Source organism: Aplysia californica, unplaced genomic scaffold (assembly GCF_000002075.1).
Source record: "Aplysia californica isolate F4 #8 unplaced genomic scaffold, AplCal3.0 scaffold00068, whole genome shotgun sequence".
Taxonomy (NCBI): Eukaryota; Metazoa; Mollusca; class Gastropoda; order Aplysiida; family Aplysiidae; genus Aplysia; species Aplysia californica.
In genome coordinates this window covers 195024-218230 of record NW_004797338.1, presented here as the reverse complement: position 1 = coordinate 218230, position 23207 = coordinate 195024, and the positions used below count along the sequence as shown (strand labels likewise).

The 23207-nt window shown below is 38.7% G+C and overlaps 2 protein-coding genes across 4 annotated transcripts in view; one reads left to right on the top strand and one right to left on the bottom strand.

Moving 5' to 3' along the window:
* The window catches only part of LOC101857396 (kanadaptin), a 17001-nt gene extending 5405 nt beyond the window's left edge, over window positions 1-11596 (bottom strand). Inside the window, exons 1-9 of one of the 2 annotated variants that reach the window (XM_035968571.1) lie at window positions 11509-11596; window positions 7589-7766; window positions 6712-6831; window positions 6338-6401; window positions 5911-6053; window positions 5457-5611; window positions 3210-3279; window positions 731-923; window positions 112-208 (exon numbers count right to left, since the gene is read on the bottom strand). In XM_035968571.1, coding sequence (XP_035824464.1) covers window positions 112-208; window positions 731-923; window positions 3210-3279; window positions 5457-5611; window positions 5911-6053; window positions 6338-6401; window positions 6712-6831; window positions 7589-7733 — 987 coding nt within the window. In that variant the 5' untranslated portion in view covers window positions 7734-7766; window positions 11509-11596. Of the gene's footprint in view, window positions 1-111; window positions 209-730; window positions 924-3209; window positions 3280-5456; window positions 5612-5910; window positions 6054-6337; window positions 6402-6711; window positions 6832-7588; window positions 7767-9630; window positions 10585-11508 lie in introns of those variants that run through there. The other variant, XM_005093696.3, reaches the window with a different exon arrangement.
* LOC101857009 (battenin) lies at window positions 11163-23207 on the top strand. 2 transcript variants are annotated; one of them, XM_005093694.3, is made up of 2 exons: window positions 11163-11384; window positions 20392-23207. In XM_005093694.3, the coding sequence occupies exon 2, from the start codon at window positions 20450-20452 to the stop codon at window positions 21764-21766; it is 1317 nt and encodes a 438-aa protein (XP_005093751.1). In that variant the 5' UTR covers window positions 11163-11384; window positions 20392-20449; the 3' UTR covers window positions 21767-23207. The 2 variants fall into 2 exon arrangements, with proteins under 2 accessions (XP_005093751.1, XP_005093752.1); XM_005093695.3 differs by having other exon boundaries at window positions 11163-11388.

Genomic DNA, 23207 nt, shown 5'->3' with positions numbered 1-23207 from the left:
AGAAAGGCGTGACATGACCTAATAAAAAGGAACAAACATTTTCCAATGGATACATATTTTTTGTTTGAAATATAAAAGTAAAAGGGAATTTAGAATGCAAAATAAACTTACAGTTTTGACAGGAGGGCCTTTTTTCTGCAGCTTTTGCTGAGCATGGAGCTTTCTGGAAAGGCTGTCAGCTGCTGGAGGTTTGACTGGGACAGCAGATCTGGAGGGGAAAAACCCCATCAGACATGTTTTTCAAAACACTATGGTCACTATGTTTGAAGTGTTTCACTGTACTGTCCTGACACAATGGCGCTCTAAAATTTCAGACCTACAATACTATGGCCACTTAAAACGACATGAGACCATTGTGAAAGAGGTGCTTGAGGAAGAGATGTGGGGCAGGGGAGCCAGAGGAAGGCAAAAGAATAACATAGATGGACAACATAAGAATATGAACTGGTCTGGATATGGCAAAATGTGCAACAGCAGCTCACGATTGTGAAGGATGGAGGGTCATTACTACACGTCAACCTCTGAGTCAGAGATGACACCACCAGGTATCCAGGTATCAGAAGAAAGTAAAATAAAGTGAAGAAAATAGAAAGATCTATCAGAGAAACGTAAACAAATAGTGAAGAAAATAAAAAAAAGATCTATCAGAGGAGCATGGAAGAAAGTGAGGAAAATAGAAAAGGATCTTGGACATGATCCACCTTCTCTAAATAATTACTAATGGACTTACGGTTGCTTTAGAGGAGGAAGAGACGCTGGCTGAGCAATATTGACAAGCTTCCTCAGCTTTTGCTCCTCTACCCTGAGCCTGAGCAGATCTCCCTTCAGACGCATGCGAGTCTTTGTGTCCATGGCGCCGGACTTGATGGAGTTCATGTATGCGTCAAGCTCATCTATGTCCTCGGACACACGTGCATCTGCCTCTATCAGCCACACACATTAACCATCATTAGTTTTAGTTTAGGAAGAGATTTGCAGCATAAATAGGTCATATAAGTGCCAAAGAACAGGTGTTACTAGACAATAACATGCAAAGAAAAGAAGGAGTTGAGATAAGGACGATAGATATTTGATAGGACAGAAGAAGCAAACCACACCAGAGTGCCCGCTAGCCACCTACAAACCAACACAGGATTTTGAACTAAGAAACTAGGTACAAGTACTGGCTTGATGCCATTTTAATACTGTAAGGCTATTTGAGAGGTGGGACCTTGAATCTAATTCTCATCAGCAAAAGAACAGATTTGAACAGAGCCAAGTAGTTGGGGACCCTTAAACTCCCAATATAACCCAGGAGCAAGAACACATCACTGAGGACTTTTAACTTTTACTAGGGTCATCAGCACTGTCGCAGAGCTTGACACCCACTGAGGTAACACTGTGCCCGAGCTTAAACATCACTGAGGGACTGTAAACAGAGTGTCGTTTCCAATAAGTGGAGCTCGTAGTTTTGCATTCCTTGAGACCAAAGGCCCAAATAACTTTAAAATAACTCCCTTGCCCACCTCGTTCATCACTAAATCTATCATCTGAGAGCAGCCTTGCAGTCTGTGAGGCTTTGAAACTATCATTCATTTTACAGTTTTATCTTTGACAAAAGCTATGGACCCCTTTATAGTTGAGCAAAATGAGGAGAATGAGCAACAATCAAACACTGGAGAGTACGACCAAAGCCCACGTGTCACAGGTTCAAAGACAGGTGTGGTGGTCAGTAGTTAATGCATGAATTCTTAAACTGATGTAAAGTTTACCATGCTTATTTGGTTATGTTCTAAAAATTGAAACACCACTAGACCTAAAACAGGTGAGTTTGAAGGCAAGAACATTGATGCAGGAAATAAACTGGAAGACATAAGAAATAACAATAATAAATATAACATTATACAGCACCCTACTCTGATTAACTCACTTCAGACGGGTCACACAACAGTTGCGTGACCCCCGCCGCGACGGGTCTCACAAGCCCTGCGTGACCAACTTTGGAATTTTTTTTTCGCTCTACAAATCACGCACGGATCGCGAGACCCGCCTCGTACCCTTGTTTGGCCAAGCCTGAGCTACTTAGACTTCGTTTCGTATCTCTGGGGTCGGTAGTTTTTAAGTTATTGAAGGTGAAGGACAGTGACCCCAACTTGGGTTGAACAGACCGGAACTCGCGCTTTGTTTTTTTCTATACAGCTGATAGTAATCCGACAGTCGCGTCGTAGTAACAGTCGAAGAAGTCGCATGAACAAGAATCACAGAATTTCGCCGTTTTCTATACTTCTGTGCGTTTTACTAGTTCTAGTGTCTCAGAATATGATGTGTCTAATAGTTAGGATCCTGGATATGTACCCGAACACGGCCCGAGTCGTAGTTCTAGGGCTAGATCTAGCACTAGTACCGGTGTTGTTTTTCGCTCAACGAAATCACAACGACGTGCCGTAAATCTGTCTCATGTAATTCAGTGTATGGGTCTGAATCAATGCACAGACCAGCTTTTATATTTTCACCAAACACTCGCACATGTATACAAATCAAACCAGAACACTTTGAACTTTTATTTTTGTTGTTGCAGTGAATTTCATTCTACTTGTCACGTCTCTGGAAATTTTTCGTAAAATCAAATTCATGCCAATTTTTAAAAAATCATACAAATTAAAGTATTAGACTTAGACAACTTTAGTTTTTTGTATTAGATTAAGCTTGAATGTTACTTTACTGTGTCAAAAAATGATTACAATAGGGTAATTCTGAGAGTTGTGGTGATTTATTGAAATACCCCCCCAAATCGCCAGTCTTCAACGCTTGTGACTGGTGAAAGGGCCCAGTCGCAAGTGAGTTAAAGAACAGAGGCTCTGAGCGTTTTACAAACACAGGTAGCAACACATAGACAATATATTATTGTGTTCTGACCAAAAATCTACATATCTCTCTTTAATCTGAAAAAATAAATTACTTGAGTCGAATTTTAATTGAATTAAAGAGCTGGATCTCTCTGAAATTACTAGGCAGTGCATTCCTGATATTCAGGCCGTGAAAAAAAAAGGAAATTCTGCGAGTTGGTAAAGTAACTAATCAATGGTGCCACAAAAACCCCTTCATCATCACAAATACTTTTGAAACATTCTGCATCAGGGCTTCTTATTCAAATGTATTTAAAAGTATAGAGAATGAATCAATACATCAATATGCTGGTGAACGTATATGTGAAGATGAAAATTTCTTACCAGCTTTGGCTTTCTCCAGCTGACTTTCTGTATCTTGAATTTGTGCCACCACTTTGTTGTACTTTTCCATCTTAAAAAAGGAAAGTACATAAAGAAATAATAATAATAATAATAATAATAATAATAATAATAATAATAATAATAACAAGTTACACAAGACAAAAAGACAGCAGAGATGCCAACCACAGAAAACCGAAATGAGTATTGGGAAATATGAAAATGTGTATTTTCAGGGGAAAATGTGTATTCCCCACGACCGACCGACCGACCAACTAGTAAATTGTTAATGGGGTCCAGTAGTATTTCCTGGAAAAAAATTATTAGCTCACCAGCTCGAAAAAGGGAGCACACACGCGTACAATATACATGTAACCAGTCAACAGCATGTTAGTGTTAAGTGTCGTACTGGGGTCTTGTTTGACTTAAATATTTCAGTCTATCATACTGGTAATATTTTCCTCTCATTACTATGTAAAAAATAAATCCTGGTTTGAGAGTTTGGAAGGGCCTAGAACAAAACTTTCGACTATCAAGAACCAGTCTGGGTGTCATGATTCATGTTATGAACTGACAGCCTCAAATTATTGCTCAAACTCAGAGAAAAGCAAAAACTTGAATGGCTCAAGTAGACCCATGCACCGTGAGACTTGTAACAACTGTGGTAGGGCAAGATGCAGTGACACTGAAAATCTGCCAGTCTTGAACAGAAAGCTACAACATACACTGTAGGTATAATTTACTATCACCCATCCAATGAAACGCGAACACATTATTTCAATAACACAGACTTGCAAAGTATGAAGGGTCCCGATTCAGCACACGGCCTGCTCCAACGCGCGCTTTGCAGAAAGCTCTAATCAAAATTCTGAAATGTGCTTCCAAGTTTTTGTCCTCTGGTGTTGCCTTCACACCCTCCCCCATAGTATCTTAAACCCCCCAAAAAATCAATAATCTCCTTCCATATTCCGTAGTCCTATACTTCGCAAGGCCGTTACTCCCACTCCCACCAAAGACGGTCTTTACTCACACGATGCCGCATTTATTTATGACGCGAATGCGCGCAGGTTCAGTGACCGGTCACGATGGCGAGCCAGACAGTCTAAAAATCGGACAACCTTTGTATTTTCTTTTCTTTTTTTTCTACAAGTGACAGCACAGAGACGAGTCCGAGCATTGATTAAATATTATTTGCACGGCGACATTGCGTTTATACTGCACACAACCTGCTTGTCACATATGTTGCGTTAGCAGACAACTGCTGGCAAACTACTCGGTGGTAACGAAAGCGAAAGTAGATCTTGATTTTCCCGATCGAGCCTCGGTGTCACATACGCTTCCGCCTGCTGCCATCTGCTGCCTATTCGCATGAAAGTGAAACGAACTCTCCGGACGGGGAAAAGCTGAACGAATATAATATCACGATCGTGACCGGCAAAAATGAACTGACTGACCTTATCGGACTTGGTTTTCAAATATTCCAGTTCTGCGATACTGATACTATTTTGACAAAAGATGAGACTTGAGATAATAAGGTTTACTCGCCCAAGCTGAATCTCGTATTTTTCGCATTCCAGGATGCGTATTTTTTAATCAAAAGTCGTATTCGCGTATTTTCAGAAAAAAATCGTACTAAAATACGTAAAATCGTACTGGTTGGCATCTCTGAGACAGAAATTTGCTAACACCATGTCAACCTGTTGTTTATCTTATTCCTGGATTTCACACTTCTATAATCTAGACCCACATGTTTTTCTAAGAGCAAAGTGGCACTGAACGACTACAACGGCTCAAGGCAAAGCAGATGCTAAAGTTTGACATCAGCAACTAACATGTCACATAGTGACGTACACAGTCCGGGTCTGGTAGTTTTTCCTCCCCGTGTACACTGAAAAGGTTGGCAGTGAGTTCGGATAGCCGAAATTTAAAAAAATCGGAATCGAGGGTATTACGATCGTATTTTTATAAAATTGAATAAAAATCATGACAATGCCAAATTCATAATGATGGGCAGTACCTAGAAAGTGGAAAATCAATAAACCAGTGAAGGAAAAATATTAATAAAAATTGTGAAAGAAAAAAAACAACAAAAGGTATAGTTCATATCAAATCACAGTCACATACAAAAATATACAATCTATTGTTATCACCAAGCAACAGAAACACTGAACTGCCTTTGCTTGACATTATGCACGATGTGAACAAGAATCATTTAAAAAACTGAAAGCTTAAAGCTGACAGCCTACTTACTAAAGACTCATAAGTCTCTGCTTCATCTTTCCCTGCCTTCTTCATTCTCATGAATCTTTTTTTCTCAATAGTTCCTGTTCTGTCAAGAAATGTGTCTTCATCACTGTCATAGAAGTCATCATCTTCCCATTTCTTTTGTTTTCTCTTTCGGCTCTCTGAAACAGAAAATGAGCAGATAAAAATTCATACCCACTTCTGAAGTACATGATTTACAGTACTGACTGGTTTAAATTAAAGACAAATTATTCAAATATAAAACTTCTACCACACAATCTCCAAACCTTGATGTCTCTCAGAAAATATAAATTCAAGGACATAAAATAAACAAAATAACATTCCACCAGTAAATGTATCGTATTTATGTGAAACTGATATAAATAAAATCATATACAAAATTAAGGTCTAAACAGGGAGGGATGGAGGAGGAACGTTGGGGAGGGGAGTAGAAACTTACCATGCTTCGATGACCTGAGCATGCCTAGTTTATCTAGCATTCTGCAAGCTTCAAGAGCACAGGCAATAACAGCATCTTTCCTCTTCCCAGAAACCACCACTTCTGCAACTAACTCCTCACCATTCGGTCCATCTACTGGAAGACTGAAAACAAAATAAAACTGGTACATTATCATCAAAGCAAAACAAAAATTTTCATAAGCGCCTCTACTTCCCAAAATAAACGTCAACAGTGAAATGATTTCGATTTTGAGAGTTCTACTGATACTGTAAAATTCAGCATCACTTACAAACATTTGTAACTTGAAAAACAAAACTTGATAGAACTAAGAGCATACAGAACACATATGGAAAACTGTTATTTGAACCTTTATATCTACAGTAGGCCTACTCTGAAAAATTTTCACATCCTGATAAAAGTGACTTACTCCAAGACACACTTGTGCTTTCCCATGGCAACTTCAGTAAACTGATAGTCCGGCAAGTCACAACCTGTAACGACATGAATCAAAATACATCAAATATGACAAAGGAATAAAATAGCATAACTTTTCATTTCTATTCACATTGCTCCTATTCTAAAAGAGAATATATTTGTCATACCATGTTGAAAAGTCAAAACTAAAAATGTTTTACTGGCCATTTACAACAAAAGCTCTGGTTTTTAAGGGGGTTTTTTCGGCTTACAAATGAGTGGAGTAACAAAAAAGAGATCCAAACATCACTATTTGGACACAAAACATTGATTTTCTAATCAGTTTAATAATTCAATTAGATTATAAAAGCTTATTTACCCACTCACCTTCTCTCTCATAAAATCCTTTGAGCGCCTTTTTGGGGTCATCAATATACAAACTCTCATTCTCAGGCACAAGGCTAGCAAAAGGATTCTCTTCATTTGCATCATCTTCAGCATCTTCCCCTGAGGATTTCAAGGTTAAAGTCAAAAGCTGCCATTTTACCCGTTTTATCAATTCAACAACTTCAACAACATTTTCACCACATATCTCCATAAAGTATTTTGAAAATACACTTGTATGATTAAGAAACACATTCCATACTTCGTCCTATCACTCAGACTTATACCTGGTCACAGCATATATCAATTGAAAGGAAATACTAAACTGATTTAATTGGTATATTCTCTCTCTATATATACATTCAACCAGTCCAAGACAACAAACACCTATACACAAATGACCACTCCCCCCCCCCCCGCCCTTTTAAAATCATAATGACACTGTCCAAGACATCCATCAGTCTAAGATACAAAGCAATTTTCTTTTTGAAAATGGGTGGCCGTCTTGGACAATTTCAACTGCATAAAATACACACTATTTAGTTGGAAATTTACATAAAATCTAATAAAAAGAAAATGACATGATGATTTCCATGATAAAATAGAGCCATCCAAACTGGGCTTTATTCTGGACCGTACAAATTTGTGGAGTCACCAGCAATGACCAAACAAAAGCTAATAATATGACCTAGCAAGGCAGCTCCAGATACACGAAGATATTAAAGCAGATATCTGCCTTGGATGTTCTATACCAGCTGGAAGAACAATGCAACCTTATCTCCTGAAGACATCGAAAGGAAAAATTGGGGGTTGGATGTGACATTTAATTTACTACTCATTTTCATATATATATATATATATATTATTATACTTTACAAACCCATTCCCCATCCACAGCCTCTGTTCTCCAGCAGCTTTTGCTGAGCTTCCTGTCTTTGCCTCTCAGCTTCAAGCTCCATCTGTTTCAGAACTTCAGCCTCTCTTTTCAGCTTTTCTCTTTGCTCTTTCATTTCTGTCATAGACATTTCACTTTCTTCCTCTTGGTCAGCTACTGGGCCCTGCAAATTGACCATGTTAATTACAATATTTTACATGATAAATCATCTGGTGACTAAAATTATCACTTCTTATCCGTACACTTTTAAAATATCATAATGACACTGTCCAAAACATCCACCTGTCCACGACAACCACTCTTCTCCTCAACAATGGGTGGCTGTCTTGAACAATTTCGGCTGTACATGAAAACTTCCAAATCAAAGGCCCTAAAAATTTGGTTATCCTTTCTTGCACTACAGTTGTGGTTTCCCCCCCCCCCCCCCCCCCCCCCCCCGGAATTGTTGAAATCAATAGTTCATGTGAAAGAGTAGTCAAACCCTTTTATATCATCAATCTTGAGACATAAAGTTGGTGGCAAAACAGGGCTGGCAGTATGACGGGGTTTAAATATTGTCCTCTGTTAGATAGTATAAATGCCCAACATCAAGAGAAACAATTTAGCTAAGAATAGATGAAGGACAATATAATACTGAGTTATTTCCCCTTGCCCAAAGAGTCGGCCTTCAGGCTTTGTGACATACATAGCTCGCAGAGCCCTGTGTGGAGAAAGGGAAATTATCCCCACATGGCTGCCAAGTGCATTATGTTGTACATGTAATGAAATGTGATGTGATATTGAGGAAATAAACTTCATCAATGTTTTGAAATGTAAAGTCACTATTTATTCAAACCATGTGCAAATGGTTTACTTTTTAACATAAAAAACATGGTCGATCGGCAACATGGCTATTTAGTCCTGGTCATCCAGTGCTAAATAAAAAGCCAGTAATTTTCAGCTCTGTAGTGTAAGTCTGCTTCTTCATGTTCCAAGGCCACGGCTCGAGCAATGCACCCCCACTCACCAACATGTTAACGGATCTCAATTTTCTCATGTGCGTAGTGGCTGATAGCATTTTTTTCAAAACATGACCTCTTTAACCGCTTTAACCTCTAACAGATCATTTCAAACTGCCATATTCTTTAAAATTCCTTTCAAAACCATCAGCAGTGATTGTGGAGTATGCTTCTTCAATCTCAACTTTATTTTATGGCAGGCTCTATTTCTCCGAACGCTCGGGAAAATAAACTTGAACACTATTTCTCCAAACGGTTTCCGTTCAAGATCTTTGGGTTAAATTAGCTTATTTGCGAATGAAGTGGCCCGCCGCGCGCAGGTGTGTGTGTATGTATGTAAGTGTGTGTGTATGTATGTTGTAAGTGTGTGTGCGTGTGCGTGTGAGTCAGATGTCAATGGGGGTGAGGGGGGAGGGAGTGGGGGCGTGGGGGGATTTTATTTTTTTAGGCTTTCGGGGTGACTAAATGCAAAATAGGTTACCGCCAAAGTCGAGCAGTCTTGTTTTATCGCAGTACCTTTTGACGGCATTTTCCAATGAAGTATAGTCCAGAAACGTTGCCCAAACCACAATTGAAGTATCTGCATATTCAGACATCTAAAATCTATAACGCTAGAAATTGAATTCGATGCAAAAAATGCTTCTTCCCAGTCCTTGCAGAGTGGCAGAATTAAAGATGACGCCGAACTCTCGCAAAAAAACAAAAAATCTCGAGAACGGAAACCGTTTGGAGAAAGAGGTCAAGTTTTTTCCCCAAGCGTTCGGAGAAATAGTTATTTCGTTATTTTAGATTAGATTAATTACAAAATCTAATCATTTTATATGGTTTTTCCAAAAATATCAGACAGAGTAGGCTACATGGTTAACTTCATTTATCATCAATTTTTCAACAAAGACAATTTAAATGAAAAGCACTCTATTTAGACTCTAATATAATATAGACTGTAGATCTATGACTAATAACTAACAAAGCCTTCGTAAAAATAATGTAAAAGTAAGAAAAAAAAATCAGATCGGATAAAAACCTCACCTGTAGAATATAAAGTCTGGTACTCCCACCAAACTTAACAACATGACCAACTTTTAATCTGTAGTATACATTGGGAGATAGTTTTCTTTTGTTCACCCATGTCCCGTGAGTACTGTCGAGGTCATAAATGTACCACCCTTTCTCGTGTGTTGGTAAAGCCTTAGAATACTGAATTACAGTATGATATCTTGACAGCGAAGGGTGTTCTAAAGTAATATCACAGCTAGGAAGTCTTCCAAAGACAAAATATGATTTGTTTTCCAAAGGAAAAGTATCGATGATTTTGCCATTTTTTAGCACTTCAAAACTGTAGTAGTCTTCATCCTCTTCTGGAACACCACTCCATTCTGGTTCCTTGTAAGGCAAAGGAACTGCTAGTTTTGAGCCACTGGACGCCGTCGCTGAATTTCGTGACGAAATATCAACTTTTAGATCTACCTGCTTCTGGTCTGGGCCAGAGTCACCCGTAGCAGAAGACTCTGAGTGAGAAATATCCTTCACTTTTTTCGTTGGAACTGAAAGCGAAAGTGGCGCTGGCATCACAAAGGTGCCTGGGGCTGAGCCTGAAGATACACTGTCGTTAATTTTACAACTCGAATCCCCATTTGTACTTGTACTCGTATCAGAAACAAGATCTACTTCCATTTCATTTCCTTTATCTTCACTTCTTAAAGAATCTGTAGTTTCTTCCACATCTACATCCGTGCTGGACGGCGACTGACATCTTCTAGCGTCATTTATACGTTCGGACTGTTCCTCCATCTTGGAGATGTTCTTGCTACTTGCTGGTGTTGAACTTGAAAAGAAAAGTAGGCTAGGCTAGGCTAGTCGGGAGGCAGGAAATTGTGATCGGTCACTGCTGCTCATGTAAAATTGATGCCACTGAAACTTTCGAATGAATGGGAAGGGTTTTAATTTGGCCTATTTTTAAAATGTTCTATAATACATTTGTGATGTTTTTCTTTATATTTTTTTTAATAGGCCTAAAAATTAGATCTAAATAATGTATGGGCACCAAGGAGATTAAAAGTAAGTTCTAAACTCCTTGATGGGCACCATACTTTTTGAGAAAACAAAATCTAAATATAGATATCAGGTGACTGCCATCAATGATAGTACATAACAAGATGGGCCACTTCTCTCTTTGAGCCAATTAAAAAGTGTCCTCAAAATTTGGTGGCGCCCTCTTTACAAAAGCGCACTCTTTGCGAACTTGAGTTTTAAAAAATCAAAGTGAAACTAGCAAGTTTTGGGATAAATTTCGGAAGAACGCTTTTTAAAAAAGGGTTACGCTGACAAAAAACCTCTACCGGAGGAAAGGGTGATGGTTTTCTTCGTTTAATTTGACTTTAGAATGAAAGGCGAGAGGTCATTACAATTTTAAAAAACTAAAACTCCGCACTGAACGTACCCGAACTGCTGATGAACACTGAACAGCAGTCGTTCTGCGCACGCAAGGAGGTGCTATTCCTATTCTTCTTCTGGGAAAACGAAAGAGAGCTTCAAAACAGACTGCAGCGCCATCTGAAGCAAAGAGCATACTTCCTGCGGACACTTTTTTGGCTGAGTGGCCCATCTTGTTATTCACTATCTTTGCTGCCACACACAAGTGCTATGAAAACATCTCCAGGCCAAACTCGGAACTCGGATTAAAAAGTTTGCCCCCTCCCTCAGTCTCAGTCAGTATAAAGTCACTGGCCTGGATGGAATAGTCCGAATAGCTGTATTGACAGTAGTGTTGGCCTATTGTATTGGTGAGTGAGTGTCATTTCGTGATGTAGGCTAGCCTATTTCCCTGTCTACATTATATTTAAGATCTAAATCTAGAATCTATATCTAGATTAGATTCTAGTAGATCTAAATACTTAAAATACTCGCCACAAGCTGACTGACAGGACAGTTGAGATTGAGGACATTATTATGATTATGATGCTGTTAGTTTAGTCACCCCTCGAGATTCGTAATGATAATAGGCCACCTCTATTCTCACCCGGAGTGAGAATAGTGCAGGCGAGTCTTGTGGCTATTCTCACCCGGTGCGCGTTCACCAAATTTTGCGTTCACCCTAAACTACAGAATTCTACACTGTGATAACAGAAAAATTGTAGAATTCTGTGCCGTGAACAAACGTTCCATTACAATTGTAGCCTACTAAAAGCGTACAATTTTGTCTGTGGGCAGTGGAGAGAGAGAGAAAGAGAGAGAGGAGTAGCGCGAGAATTTCCGGGCAAAACAAAATGGCGACCCGCGTAGTTCGGCTCGATTCGAAAAGTTAAATAGCCGTAGCATCTTTGTAGACAACCAAATTTATTTACTTTTGTGTTTTAACATCATTTTTTAACTTTGTTTTGGTCAATTTGATCGTCAACACCGATAGACAGTATTCAGAAAGAGACAGAGAGAGAGAGAAGAGGGGAGGAGTTGATCTTGCGAGAACTTCCGGGCGGGTGAGAATAGCCACTTTCATGATAATAATAGCCAGCAAGAATCTGGAATCTAAATCTAGATAGATCTAGATTCTAGATCTAGAATCTAGTCTAGATGTAGATCTATAATATATATAGAGGCCTAGATTCCTTCATCATCAATGTCTTCTCATGTTTCATGAGTGAACTGAGTGACTTCAGGACAGGTCTGTTAATAAATACGCAGTGGCTACGTTCACGGCGCCGTGAACGTAGTCTGCAGGCTAGGTTCACGGCGCCGTGAACGTAGTCTGCAGGCTAGGTTCATGGCGCCGTGAATGTAGTTGGCAGGCTACGTTCACGGCGCCCTGAATGCAGTTTGCAGGCGCTGTGAAGGCTACGTTCACGGCACTCAAGCTTCGTTTAGATGGAGTGTCCACTGCCGGTTTAAGGCATGATGCGGGAGAAATTTTGAAATTCGTTAAGAAGAAGAAACTAAGCTTACAAATGTTGTAGCATCATTGGGAAGCATCAATATAAAAAGAGTGGAGAATTAAGTCATGAAGTAAAATTTTGAAAATTCTTTTGTGTTACTATGGTAACGCCTGCCATATTGGAATGTCATATATAGAAAATGCACACATTTCTAAAAAATCTATCATACGGTTATAAATGATTTTAAATGTTACAATAAGTGGTGTTGCAGCCTTCCGTGGCTGTTTTAGGGGATGGACTTGGCATTTTTGATGTAGGAGGAAAATCTTTTCCAGAATCGAGGTCCTAAATATGGGAATATTTTGACCACAAAAATCTCAGATCCAAACAACGGATTAAATTTATAATAAAATCATTTATTCAAGATTTTTTTAACGTCACTACTTATTACACTAGAATAATGTTTCATCTATCAGTATACCGAAAATTATGACGATATCTTAACAACTTTTCGCATGATAGATTTTTGTGTCCCCATCCCACCCCCCACCCCCCATGAAAGAGCCCAATTTGAGAGAAAACTCCTAAAAGTTTGGACGTGCAAAACTTACTGTAAACGTAGTCCGTTATACAGTGGCGACCAAAAGAAACTTGAAAATGTAATCACCCAGTCACCGTGTTAAAGCCTTGCATTACCCACTCATGCAGCATACCAACTTAAAGCTAAATAAATTCTTCATCATCTGGCACATTAATGTTTAATCTATTTTAAGAGACGCCCGAGATAGTGTCACTCAAAATTGACCTTAAAAAATAAGGCTTGGCAAAATTGTGCGAAATCCAAGAAATGTAAAATTGTCTTTGCGCATTTATTGAAAAGTATCAATATTAATCGAATGGCAATATATTGAATGCCCAGTGAATGGAGAATTGTGTCTTTGCAATAAACAATATTTTATTACGATATTTTGTCACGATAGTTTCAAACATAACGGAAAACAGAGCAATCACAGATACCACACAAAACTTCGACTCAAGACTAATTGTGTTCATTGTTATTTTGCTTAGGAACCATTGGCTTTGTGCTGTGCACGAAACCTTTGGGTATCAATTCTATTTAGTTTTGGACATATTTATTAGTCATTTCATTTCAAATGTCACAGAGAGTTGCAAACAAAGGGTCTGAATTTGGGGGCAAAGTCGTTTTTCTTCAGCCGCTGTTTCAAAGGACTTCACATACCTGTAGGATTCATATCGGGGCTGTTGCTACTAACTATTCGAACGTTGACTTGATTTGGTTTTTTTAAGAATTCTGTAATGGCATTGGCCCTATGAGAAAATGACGTGTTTCGCATGGGGATGACTACTTGAATAACACCTTGACGAAAACAAGTGTAAGACATGACGTTCCAGCACTTGCGCGATGTAGCCCACTAAACCAAGGCATCCGGTGATTCTCACGAGAGCGGCTTTGTTTATTCCACCCAAGGCCACCCAAAACCATGGCAGTTTCTTGGCCTCTATTCCTCACTGACAGATGTTAAAAATCTTACAGGGTCTGTGTGCAAAAGAGGTTTCGGGCTCGGTAAGAAACCAACAGCTCCCGAACAAAAACAAAACTAAAACTAATGAACGCAAGTAACTGTTACGTCCAGGTTTTGTGAGGCATTTGTAACTGCTCTGTTTTTCAATCTTCTTTAGTTTTCTACTCAGTTCTTCGTTGTTGGTGTTTTGGAAGCTCTGAAGGGCGTTGAACATACTTTTGCTAATGCGATGTGTGTAGTCATCTTTTACAATTTCAAAGTCATAAATTCCATAAAAATTGAGCATCTGATGAGATTTGGCATCTCCGTCACACAGCATCCTGCTGTATACTAAACCTCAGTGTTCGGCTGATTTTGTGAATATTGTTTCAGCCTCCATAGCTTTTGCACTTCCTTGTAAATTTTGCTGGCACTTTATTTGATGGTGGTTCTCAAAGGCAGAATAAAAAAAGCGCATATCCGTCATTGTCACCTACTTCTTTATCTTTCTTCATTGGTGAAATTTTCTTTTTGGCAATGGGGTGAGGAGCAAGTTAATTCTCATCTAAAGTTTCCTCTTCACTATTATCACTCTCACGATATGTTTCATCACTATACCTATACCACTAGTGCCTATCAATGTTCGAACTGTCGTGTGATGTGCTGAAGAATGTCGATGCCATTGCAGTAGGCTGTGGTAATCTTGAGAAATTGAGGCTAGGGCATCAAAGTATTTTGGAAAGGTGTTTAAAAAGCATTTTCTGAGCTCGATAACTGTTGAAACTGGGGTAATGCTGAAACAGCACTCTCATCTCGTTGAATAGACGCTACCATCAGCATCGGCAAATGTCATTGAAAGAGACGGTTATGAGGCTGAAACAAAAGAATGAATTGAGTGTAGGAACTGATCTAAAATCTCTGTCTGTCTGTCTGTCTGTCTGTCTGTCTGTCTGTCTGTCTGTCTGTCTGTCTGTAAATATAAACACAAACACAGTTTTGGTGTAGAACAAAATAAGACAGTAAAGTTGAGTAAAGGGAACATTGACCAATAATGAGTTTCTCAGATGAGGAGACCTGGCAATAATATTGAGAGCTTTCGTTTTCAGTTCTTGTCTCGTAGTTAGTTGCAAGAAATTTTTTTAAAAACCCCAAAAAACGTGCTATCAACTTTCCTGCTCTCTTTACTGTATAAAAATGCTTACATGATATGAAATACGTTTGCAAATAGTTTGAATGAAAGATTGAATATCTCGTTCTGGGCTAAAGACATAATACGCACACACACACACACACACACACACACACACACACACACACACACACACGCGCGCGCGCGCACACACGCACACACACACACAGAGAGAGAGAGAGAGAGAGAGAGAGAGAGAGAGAGAGAGAGAGAGAGAGAAAGAGAGAGAGGCGGAGAGAGAGAGAGAAGGTAATAAATAATTTGTCTCAACAATTGCCATCTATTCTATCTAGATTCTAGATCTAGATCTATACACTAATATCTAGATCTAGACTCTAGTATCTAGAATATAGATCTAGATCTATTCAATTGATTGCAATTGCATTGCGAATCTGAAATTTCAATTCAATAATTAGTCTTAGATCTAGGCTATAATAATTTAGCTTAAGTGTGGCTATTCTCCGGCGTCGCGCTGGTCAATAGATCAGAAGCTATTCTCCGGCGTCGCGCTGCCGGTCTATTACTAATGAATTATTTTTCGGCGCAGATTTGCAAATACCTCTCTCATCTGTTTGTCTTGGGAAAAAATTCCCATAAAACTTCACCACTTCGTGCCACTTCCGTTGATACAGACGATAGGTTTTCAGACACAAACTGCCTCAATTCCTCCAATTTAGAATTATGTTAGGTGCTGGAAGAAACGTGTTCACCTCTAGTGACACGGTTCCATAACAAAGAGTGAACATGAGAAGAAGTTACATTTTCACTGTTTACAAAAACGGAGATACGACAAGAAAGCACTGAAGTCGTGAAATATCAGTTAAATTTATCGAAAAATTATATCAAGAGATAAGTTAAACAGCAAGCTGTAGATCTTATCTACTATATGACAAGACAGGATTTTAGACACAAAATAAATTTTGTTCGTTTAAAGAAACAGAATCATTTTTAAATAAGCAAATTGACGACCAAAATAAATGAATAAAGTTATACCATGTTAGACAATTATCATAGATAAAATATATAATGAAAGATAGGCTTACTAGGCCTAGAGATCTAATCTAGTTTGTATCTCAAAATCTGCACTCACAAGTACATTGTAATTCATAAGAAATAGACCAGCGGCGTGACGCCGGAGAATAGCTTCCAATCTATTGACTGGCGCGACGCCGGAGAATAGCCACTTGCAATAATTTAATGATAACAAAATAATTATAATTATATTTAAATATATAGAATCTATCGGTCTGCCCTGATCAATATCTGTCGTAAGACGCAGTATGTGCTGTTAATGTTATCAGCTACGAGGTTCGAAAAGCAAAAAGGTGACTTTCCATGAAATTTTTGTTTTTCGGATGGATTTTTATTGAAAGTTTGATGTCTTCTGCTTCATTTAAGATAAAAATACACAACTATAATCAACTATAAATATTTTATTTTGGAGGTGTGTCATGAGCTTGCGTGACGAGATATAAAGTAAAGGAATTTGAACCTTGCTAGTGTGTAGCTGTGAGATTATTTTTAGAACCATTACCTCATGGCCACCTTTGCTTCAAGTTCAACATTCTTCATTCGCTACTATTTTAAGATTTTGCCCCCTTTCGAGCATGAATGGTCTGAAATGTAGACAACTCTGACACGGAGTAAAAATGGTAACGTTCTAGCTCACTTCAAGCTTGTTTGCATAAACAGCTGACTGTGGGCGTGCCCTGCTAGCTGTTATCGTCTGTTGGTCTTTTTGTTTTGCACTTAGATTGACTTTAAAAATTCGTTTCTAATTTGTTTTAGTGCTTTTAAAAGATTAAAACCTTCCTCTTGATCCTTCAAAGCGGACTCCTTACCAAGAGGCCAGCGAGGCAGTCTATGTGCATGTGTGCGTATGTGTGTTGGTGTGTTTGTATGTGTGTGTGTGTGTGTGTGCGCGCGCGTGTGTTTTGTGTGTGTGTTTGCTCTCGTGTGTTTATGATGCTACAGTAGAACACAGCTATAGCGGGACATTCTGTTCCAGAATAAAAATCCCTCTGTAAGCGATTTCCAGCTATAGGAATGCAAAGGGGAAATTACCAAAAGACTTCCAAAAACCCTCATGAATACCTCCCTTCCATGTCAATAAAACTTGCGCTTTTAATTAGTCTTACTTTTCTTGTCAACTTCGTTGATTATCTCGGCTTTTAATTCAAGTGAGAATCATTTCCTTTTGTCATTGTTGGAAGCCATCTTTTCCTCGGTTTCGTTGCTTGTGCTGTCTGTCGTACCGGAAGAGCAAATGTGGAACTGGTGAAGTGGATGCGTATGTATGCCTATGAGCATCAACGATCGCAATTCAATGAATCAGGAATCACACACTACACCTCTTCTTCTACTTTTTGGCTTAGCCTAAGCCTAGGGCTATGGCCTATACCCTCTCATACTGAGCCTCTAACTAAGCTACGGCACATCACTTTTGGAGTGGCTCACGTAACGTGTCTCTCCGCACCATCTCTCTCTGCCACCTGCCCCCACCTCACTCATCACTGAACTGGCCAGTAATTGAGTTTACATAGAGAAAAAAAGGGGATTCCGGTAAGGTCCCGCTGTAGGGATGGTCCTGCTGTAGTGGGTGCCGCTGTAGTCATGTTCTACTGTACTGCAAACATATAATTACGAGGGACGTCCAGAAAGTAAGTACCATTTAAAAATAATTATTAAAAAAATAATTTTCCCAATCAAAACAATTTATTTTCTAATACCTCATATATATATATATGACTACTTTTCCACGTAGTCACCAGAACTGTTCAGGCATTTGTTGTAGCGTGTGACGAGCTTCTGAATGCCCGCATCGTAGAAAGCTGCTGCCTGCGATGTCAGCCAATATCCAGTCTCTCCTGTGAGATCAGCGCCTGAGTCAAAGTCCTGCCCGGCCAAAAACTTTTTACTGAGACTGAGAAGTACCAAGAAGCTCGTCCCACGCTACGACAAATGCCTCAACACTTCTGGTGACTACTTGGAAAAGTAATCATATATGAGGTATTAGAAAATAAATCGTTTTGGTTGGAGAAATTATTTCTTTTATAATTATTTTTAAACAGGTAGTTACTTTCTGGACGTCCCTCGTAGATAGGGTAAACATGGCACGTAAGTCGACTCGTGGCTCTGGGCGCATGGTTTCGGTAAAATGGGGGTAATTCAGATCTGTTTCTTTGCTCTTTTGCTATAAATACCACATGCTGAGCACTTTGAAAAAGTTCAGACTGCCTTCTTTACAATAGTGTAAGTTGTTTGTCAGAGTATTTGGAGCTGGAGAATCGCCGTGGAAAGGGAAGCCCCTCGCTGCCGGAATGCGAGGTGGGCCGGTTTAAAATTGACACCCATGAATTCGAATGCTTTGCAAAAAGATTGATGATTAAGTATCGTCTTTTCAGTGACGGAGAACTCTATACAGTTTTGAGCGTGATTTCCTGTGGTTATTACTTTTGGCCTTTGGCGTTTGGATAGAAAACCTTGGGGGAAAAAGTTTTCGAATATATCATTTTTAACACGAAATGTGTAAAATACCGGCTAAAAGGGTACCAATAGAAAGAACAGTTCTTTTTCTATTAGAATAAAGTCATCGGCTTGGAATTATTTTGCCTGAATCCTTCCGCGAAACTACCGGGTGCACTCAGTACACTATAGTATTGAGCTGACTCTCTCGCTGCGGGGACTTGTGCGGCGCTGGTCGAGACAACGCTCAGTGTTTTTATTGAAATACTGACAGATCATTGTGTTTGAAGCAATAAAATACTGAAATGTAATGATCTCACAGTCATGAAAAAAAGTAGGCTATATTTCTTTGTTACAATGATTGTACTCTGTTAATGTAGAGATGTTTGGTGCTCTTGGTACTCTTTTATTATCTGTCAAACATGGAGTTGCAGCCAGTTAACAACTTCAGCAATATTTGATTATTATGTATTAAATTGAAACAGCTGCCATTATCTTAAACATTGAGAGGTAAAAGTATGGTACCAAAATTCTCTGGAGACATAGGCCTTTCACATGAAACAGTAACGGATGAATTTGACATACAGCTACTTTGAAAATTTAGTATCTGTTACCTAGAATAATGCTAATATTTTGTTTCATTTGACGTGAAGTCCATTCTCGTGAAAATTCTGTTTTGTCCATAAGTTATTTCTTTGCGAATGAAAAAGTTTCTACTTCTCTATGTTACCTATAGTGGCATAGCCAAGATAACTGCTAAATTTCAAGTCTCTATCTCAATTCTAAGACCCCCATTGCTATGAAAACATGTTGCTGAACTTCGGAGGCCATTTTCTCCTTAAATCGTGTTTCCTCACCTCGCACAATTAAAAGTTCTGTATTTTCAACAAATATGGTCACATTTACTTCATTCTTGTTTTAAATTGTAGGGAAACGGTAATATTTTTAAAAATAATGTTAACTCAGTTTTGAAATTTCCTTCATATGACTGATATTGACCGATAGGGACACATAGTATTTGTATGTATGACATTTAAATTTAAATTAAATAGCCTGTTTGCCCCTTTTTCAAATTTTCAAATGCTCTAAATAACAAAATCCTTTAAATTTAAGTGTCAAATTACAAGACTGTAAAATTAATATAATTAGTAGCCTACCATAACATTAAAATACATGAAACTACAACGAGCACCTAGCACACCTCTGTGATTGACCCAAATATAGATGACGTGTGGTTTGATCCTTCTTTCCTAGTGGGGGTTGCCGGGTGTTCCGGTGTGGTTTGCTCCTTCTTTCCTATAAAAAATCTATCGTCTCTATCCCCCTCCTTCTTTTTTGTGTTTGTTACTCTCTTGTAACACCTCTAATCTTCGGCACTTATATGACCTTATTGTGTTGCAAGTGCCGTAAAACTCTTACTAAAACTAAAAAAACTAAACTTCTAAAACTCTCCTCCTTTTTTGTGTATGTTATTCTCCTGTAACACCTCGATTCTCCAGCACTTATATGACCTTATTGTGTTGCAAGCGCCGCAAAACTTTTACTTCTAAAAAAACTTTTTTGTTAAAATAAAAAACCCAAAACATTTTGAAAGTCAGTTAAAGGGTTGTGAAACCGTCTTTTCTTTTTCTTTTATGGGAGGTTAGCTTTATGTGTCATTTCTGTAATTGTCTATAGTTTTACTATAAACCAGCTCTGGCTTTGTAAGTTTGTCTAGGCAACTCATTTTTGCTTTTTTCTTCAGGGAGGTACCAGTAGTATGCACAAGGGGATTTGACTGAACATTGTGAGCAGCAAACACAATGGCAGCTCTCCCACCTCCAGGTGCAGACTCTGACGATGATTATGATGTCAGTTGTAGAGCCATTGCCAGGCAGGAAAAGATAGCCTACCGGCGTAACCTTGCCTCATTCTGGATCTTTGGACTGTGTAATAACTTTGCTTATGTCGTGATGCTGAGTGCTGCACATGATATTTTAGATGAAGAAGAGAAGTCGCCTCCCAATTCAACCTTCAACTTCACCGGTACTACTACTACAGAAGCTCCTGTGACAACTACCACTGGCTCTGAAAATGCAACTTACTTAGAATGTAATCCGGTTAGCACAGGTGCAATTCTGCTTGCAGATGTTTTGCCAACCCTTTTTCTGAAGCTGACATTTCCGCTTTTCTTGCAGAAAATTCCTTACAGTATAAAAATAAGTTTGGTTTCTGCCTTTGCCTTAGGGAGTTTTGTTCTTGTGGCCATGGCTCATGAGATTTGGTTGAGCATCCTGGGTGTGGTGTGTGCAAGCGTGAGCTGTGGACTTGGTGAGATCACATTCTTGAGTCTGACCACGTTTTACCACAAAAATGTTGTGTCCATGTGGTCATCTGGTACAGGTGGGGCTGGCGTCTTTGGTGCTCTGGTCTATGCAGGATTTACCACTGCAGGCATGTCCCCGAGAACATCACTTCTCATAATGGTCACTATTCCAGTCCTCATGATGGTCACCTACATTTTCCTTCTAACAAAACCTGTCGTGAACGAAAAGAAAGCAGAGGACTCTGATTTAACAAAATTACTTTTGGCTGATATGAAAGACAAACAGATTGAACTGACTCTAAGACAAAAGTTAGTCCTGATTCCCTCCCTGTTCAAGTATATGATTCCACTCACACTAGTTTACTTTGCCGAGTATTTCATCAACCAGGGTCTTCACGAGTTGCTGTATTACAACGGAGAATGGCTGTCGAAGAGCGAGCAGTACAGGTGGTTTCAAGTGGATTACCAGATTGGTGTTTTCATTTCAAGGTCTTCTGTGAATATTGTTCACATCAGGAAGTTGTGGTTTTTGCCGGTTTTGCAGTTTGCAAATCTTGCCCTTTTGCTGTGTCAGGTGTTTTATAGATTTATTCCCAGTATATGGATTATTTTCGTGATAATCCTATGGGAAGGACTCCTAGGTGGGGCAGCATATGTCAATACATTCTTTGCAATGACTAATGAGCTTCCGCCTGAACACAAAGAGTTCTGTATAGGGGTCGCCAGTGTTGGAGATTCACTCGGCGTTGCAGCTGCTGGTGCAGTGGCCATTCCCAGTCACAGGGCAATTTGTGACTTGAAGCTGAAGATGTGATCATAGAGTTATTACTTTATGGTGTTGTGCCATGATGGATAATAATGCAATATAATGTCATTTGTACGGTAGTCGGATTTTATTTTGGTTTGTAACAAATACAGGTGACAAGTTTGGCACTTGCATGTGTGCAAAGCTTTTACTATGGATGGAGATGTGGCTCTTTGGGTAGAAAACTTATTATATTTAAACTAGTACTTGGGTGACATCTATTTTAAGTGATGGAGAGTAAGAACAAAAAGAAGACAGTGCTGGATTTAGAAAATTTTGAAATGTTTATGTGTGTATGTTACATATGTGATGAGAAGTGTCCCAAGAGGGAGACCTACTTTTGGTTTCTTTACTTCGCCAGACCTTTTCACAGTAGGTAGACCAATTGATGAGTGTGATAAATGTAGGCAAACAACACACAAATGAGGCCTCTCCCTGGCCCACAATCGACATATTATGTGCGTTTTCATATCTCTTCCTTCTGTTTCACTATTTTGAAGTACCTACGACTTGATGATTTTCATTACTCGAGGGTTGGTGATGAAGATTTAGTTGACATAACCCTTGAAATTTTTTCAGGTTAGAAATGGGACCATTTCAGTTTATCGATAGTTTTCTTACAAAGACAAAAAAAATCTGGGATTTTCTTTTCCTTGGGTTTTAATACTTTTATCTTGGATTTCAGATTAACGATGTACGGTTTTTAAGTGAACTCCATTGTAGTTTTTTAAATGTAGAGAGACAGAGAGACAGAGAGAACTGTTGGAGAAGAACACAATTGAATATTTACAAATCAAGTAGTCTTATTTCATACTCTCGATTTTTTATTTATTTTTGGGGAACAGTGTGATGAATCATTCAATGACGACAATGTGGAAATTGCTTGTAATATGTATATATATATATTTGTCATAAACATTACGAAGAAGAGAGTTCATTAGAGGTTGTTTTCAGTCTAGACTCTTTCCATCAATGATGTCTCACATCTTTATTCTCCTGTGTTGACCAAAAATTTCCAGTTATGTCCTGGATACTTGTTGCACATCCGTACATTTTGCCTTTAAAATACATCCGGCCTTCACATTTTAAAACCTGCTATAATTATGTGTCAGAAAATTCTATAAATGAACTAACCAGCATCGATGAAGATACTGTGTAAATAAAATCGTTTTGTCCTGGGTGAGGAAAAGATCTGAGATTACTACTTTTTTGTACCATTTCCTCTTGACGAATGGTCGATGACTCAGGTCGTTCTTACAGCATGTTCAAGTTTAAGAGTGGTGGACTTTTAAAAAATCAGAACATACTGATTCTTTATGAGATAATAAGCTTTTAGTTTCAAACCATACAAGACATAGTAAGCGTAATTGTTGTTGAGATAAAAAATGACCGAAGCTTGCTTACACTAACTTGGAAAATGGATGATAGAAATAAAATGATAATGATACAG

Bases quoted from the DNA above. Each gene is read 5' to 3' on its own strand.
- LOC101857009 (XM_005093694.3), top strand. From the start codon at position 20,450: ATGGCAGCTCTCCCACCTCCAGGTGCAGACTCTGACGATGATTATGAT.